This window comes from Notolepis coatsorum, assembly GCF_963971535.1.
Source record: "Notolepis coatsorum genome assembly, chromosome: 5".
In the NCBI taxonomy this organism is placed as follows: Eukaryota; Metazoa; Chordata; class Actinopteri; order Aulopiformes; family Paralepididae; genus Notolepis; species Notolepis coatsorum.
The window spans coordinates 136,490,184-136,495,187 of NC_140169.1; the positions used below are offsets into that span (position 1 = coordinate 136,490,184).

The window sequence follows — 5,004 nt, forward strand, 5'->3', positions numbered from 1 at the left end:
CCTGTGGAACCGATGGCAGCCAGCAGTGTTATAAAATGGAACATTTGATAAGGTTACCGATGACCCCTCTCTCTCTCTCCCTCTCCCTCTCCCTCTCTCTCTCTATCTCTCTCTCTCTCTCTCTTCACAGAAACCTTCTACAGTATAGGAGATACGTTTGGTCAAGGAGAGGACCACTGCCAGTTTGTAGACTCCTACCTGGATGGAAGAACGGGCCCTGTCTACCTGTCAAACACTCTGCCCACAGCACAAGGTAAGGAAACTCAATCAGGCATCAGCACTTAATATCAACACTGTCTTAAAGTATGGAAACAACCCAGAGAGCAATATGTACATTGTAAAGATGTGTAAAAATTATTATATTCAGGTATGTACAGACAGATGTGGATACATATATATATATATATATATATATATATATATATATATATATATATATATATATATATATATATATATATATATATATATATATATATATATATTAAGGCTGTCAATCGATTAAAATATTTGATCTGATTAATCGCATGATTGTCCATAGTTAACTTGCGATTAATCGCAAATTAATCACATATCTTTTATCTGTTCTAAAGTTTTAACAAATGTTTGCTTTATGCAGCCATTTAACACAAAAGGATGACCCTCATGCATTGCAAATGTGCATCAAATTCAAAACAGAGTGATGCACAAAATAACTTAAAAGAAAATAATAATTTAAAACAATGAATAAAGTGTGCATGAAATAATAGGGGAAAGAAAACATTAGGAACTTGTTACATTCACCCACACAAGGGCTGAGGACTCACACCCCCACCCCCCCCCCCCCTCTCTCTCTCACACACACACACACACTCTCCCAGATCTCTTTCTCTCTTGCCCCTTCCTCATCTCTCTCACCCCCCCTTCTCTCTCTCTCTCTCTCTCTCTCTCTCTCTCTCTCTCTCTCTCTCTCTCTCTCTCTCTCTCTCTCTCTCTCTCTCTCTCTCTCTCTCTCTCTCTCTCTCTCTCTCTCTCTCTCTCTCTCTCTCTCTCTCTCTCTCTCTCTCTCTCTCTCTCTCTCTCTCTCTCACACACACACACACACACACACTTTGAGTCAGAAGCAAACATAGTATCAATGAGAGTATCAATAATATCAATAATACACCTGAGTGAAATAAAATTTAAATAAATATATATATTTAAACGTTAATCGTGCGTTAAAACAAATAGTGGCGTTAAAAGAATTGTTTGTTAACGTGTTAATATCACGTTAACTTTGACAGCCTTAATATATATATGGTATACAGCATTATTGTACATGCTATCATACAGAGTTATGGTTTATATGCAGGTGTATAAATAGGTATATAGAAGGTTTATATGCAGGTATATTCAGGTAGAGGACCCAGGTGCAGAGAGAGACGGGAGTCAGAGGCAGGTAGTTGTAGAAAAATAAACAATAACTTTACTGAAGAAACTGAAGACAGGAGGAACTCAGAAGGAAAATGTTGACAGCCTGGCTGAAATACTGTAACTCAAACTGGTAATAGAAAACAGCTACTCTAACACTAGACAGCAGTGGTGGAAAGTAACTTTTTTACTCAAGTACTGTAAGTACTCAAGTATTTTTTACTTAAGTACAATTTCGAGCTACTTGTACTTTTCATTTTAGGGAATACTTTATACTTTTACTCCACTACATTTCAAAGGAAATATTGTACTTTTTACTCCACTACATTTATCTGAACCCACCAGTTACTAGTTAATTTGAAGAAAAATTATTTGCATAGAAAACATGGCAAAAATCTATGAATACACACACGTCATGTAGAATGCATACTTTTACTTTAGATACTTAAGTACATTCAATAGCAAACACTTCTCTGCTTTTACTTAAGTCGAATTTGAAAGAGGGTTTTTACCAGAGCACTCATTTATCTGGGTATTTCAGAACAAACAGGCAGGGTAGGACAACCAGACACTTGACTGACTAGGAACACTGACTTAAATACCCAAGAGGAAAATCATGTCTAATAGACAACAGCTGAGGCCGATGAGCGATGACGACCAGCTGGTGAAGGACTGGAGACAGGAACGCACACGAGAGACCCACTGAGGACATCTGCTGGGTCTACGGGGGACAACACACGGAGAGGGGGAGACACAAGAGGGAGAGAGAAACACAAGAGGGAGAGAGAAACACAAGAGGGAGAGAGACACACAAAAGGGAGAGACAAGAGAGAGACACAAGAGGGAGAAAGACACACAAGAGGGAGAGACAGGAGAGAGAGACAAGAGAGAGACACAAGAGGGAGAGAGAGACACAAGAGGGAGAGACAGGAGAGAGAGACAAGAGAGAGACACAAGAGGGAGAGAGAGAGACACAAGAGGGAGAGACAGGAGAGAGAGACAAGAGAGAGAAACACAAGAGGGAGAGAGAAACACAAGAGGGAGAGGGAGAGACAAGAGAGAGACACACAAGAGGGAGAGACAGGAGAGAGAGACAAGAGAGAGACACAAGAGGGAGAGAGAGACACAAGAGGGAGAGACAGGAGAGAGAGACAAGAGAGAGAGACACAAGAGGGAGAGAGAGACACAAGAGGGAGAGACAGGAGAGAGAGACAAGAGAGAGACACAAGAGGGAGAGAGACACACAAGAGGGAGAGACAGGAGAGAGAGACAAGAGAGAGCCAAGAGGGAGAGAGAGACACAAGAGGGAGAGAGAAACACAAGAGGGAGAGAGAGACACAAGAGGGAGAGAGAGACACAAGAGGGAGAGAGAAACACAAGAGGGAGAGAGAGAGACAAGAGGGAGAGAGAGACACAAGAGGGAGAGAGAAACACAAGAGAGAGACACAAGAGGGAGAGAGAGACACAAGAGGGAGAGAGAGAGCCAAGAGAGAGAAACACAAGAGGGAGAGAGAGAGACAAGAGGGAGAGAGAGACACAAGAGGGAGAGAGAGACACACAAGAGAGAGAGAGAGAGAAGAGAGAGAGAGACACACAAGAGGGAGATAGACACAAGAGGGAGAGAGACGAGAGAGAGAGAGAGAGAGAGAGAGAGAGAGAGAGAGAGAGAGAGAGAGAGAGAGAGAGAGAGAGAGAGAGAGAGAGAGAGCGAGAGACAAGAGAGATACACAAGACAAGAGGGAGAGAGCCACAAGATGGAGAGAGAAACAGAAGAGGGAGAGAGACACACAAGAGAGAGAGACACACAAGAGAGAGAGAGACAAGAGAGAGACACAAGAGGGAGAGGGAGACAGAAGAGGGAGAGAGACACACAAGAGAGAGAGACACACAAGAGAGAGAGACAAGAGAGAGACACAAGAGCAAGAGAGACACAAGAGGGAGGAAGAGAGAGAGACACACAAGAGAGAGAGAGACAAGAGAGAGACACAAGAGCAAGAGAGACACAAGAGGGAGGGAGAGAGAGAGACACAAGAGAGAGAGAGACACAAGAGGGAGGGAGAGACACCAGAGGGAGAGAGAGACACAAGAGAGAGAGAGACACAAGAGCGAGAGAGACACAAGAGGGAGGGAGAGAGAGAGACACAAGAGAGAGAGAGAGAGAGACACAAGAGAGAGAGAGAGACACAAGAGGGAGGGAGAGCAGTACAGTAGTAGGAACAGGTGCTGGAAGTCATGACCGTGACACATACTGTATACTGTATGTAACCAGAGCCATGTCTGTGAATGGAAGTGAACAGCATATTTTTGCATTCTGTGTTCCAGGATATCGACGGTCATTCAGACAGGAGCCCGTCTCGTTCGGAACTATCGGCAGGCGCACGCCCCATCCTTTCGTGGGCTGGTACGAGTGCGGGGTGCCCATACCCGGGAAGTGGTAACCCGAGGGGTCAAGGAGAGGTCGTCACCGAGGGCAACCCAAACTGCATCCTGCTGCAGCCACGGGTTCCTCACTGGTCCCGCCCCTAGAAAACGGACTGTTCGTAACCACAACAAAAGACACCCATGACAAACTTATACAGCTTCAGAGGAAGAGAATATAGTACTTTCAGTGTTTTCTCTGCCATTATAAGACTTAGGCACAGTGCCTGCGAGTTTTTGCGCGGCACCCAAGTCGAATGAATGGGAAATATGGGGGGGGGGGGGAGGTTATTAAAAAGGTTTTAATAAGCAGCTAAAAAAAATCGACCTAATAAAAACGTTTTGCCAGTCTGTGGATCCGCAGTCCCCTCGGCGGGTAGAGAGCTTGCGTCAGTGTGTCTGTTTCGTTACCAGGCGTGCGCCGCTCCTAATAATGTTAACATTACGTGTAAATAATCACGCATCTGGAAAGCTGCACATCGTTCGTCTCTGTGACCCATCTGCGTTTGGAGAGTATTTTATTTCCTGGCAAAGGCGGCACAGGCTTATTTCGTTTCTTTCATTATGCCTATGAGCAGTTTTAGTTTTTATAGACTGAGGCTGTAATTTATTTAATTTGATTATTGCACATTTTTGTAGCCAATTAAATGTCAACGAAGAGGGAAAAAAACCTTGAAGTCCGCTTTTGCACTCGCCTCTCAATAAGCATGATAATTACAATACGCCTAATGATAGCGTGTGATGTTAAGACATAATTAATTGATAAAAAACAACAAGTTTGAAGAAAGTACATAGAAGAACCCCCCCACCCACCCCCCTTCACAAAAGCCTAAAGAAAAAAAAGAAAACATTCACCGGCGACCAGCACCAAATAGCCTGTGGAAAATCCAGAATTTTAACAGTAATAACTCCACGTATTACCATGCACTTTTCTTTTTAAATATAAAAGCAGTCTGTATATGAGGGGAAGAGAAGCATGTGTGCTCTGCTTAGTTTTAATTCTTTATCTTCCTGATCCGAAAAGTGTCCTTGTTTTATTTCCAAATATTCCAGAGCTGAATCGCCACCTGGAATTATTTATCAGCTCTAAAATGCAAACGTTGGACCAATAAGCACAAAGTGAGAAGCTAGCTGTAGTACTAAAGGGACATCTAAGGTATATACGTGTGTAAGTGTTTTTTCCATACTGTAATG

At 43.2% G+C, this 5,004-nt stretch overlaps 1 protein-coding gene across 3 annotated transcripts in view; it reads left to right on the forward strand.

The window, feature by feature from the left end:
- fndc1 (fibronectin type III domain containing 1) overlaps positions 1 to 4,613 on the forward strand; it is a 124,403-nt gene extending 119,790 nt beyond the window's left edge. For all 3 annotated transcript variants that reach the window (XM_084315022.1, XM_084315023.1, XM_084315024.1), the window contains 2 exons: positions 131 to 253; positions 3,715 to 4,613. In XM_084315022.1, coding sequence (XP_084171148.1) covers positions 131 to 253; positions 3,715 to 3,830 — 239 coding nt within the window. In that variant the 3' untranslated portion in view covers positions 3,831 to 4,613. The remainder of the gene's footprint in view (positions 1 to 130; positions 254 to 3,714) is intronic.
- The last annotated feature ends 391 nt before the right edge of the window (positions 4,614 to 5,004 follow it).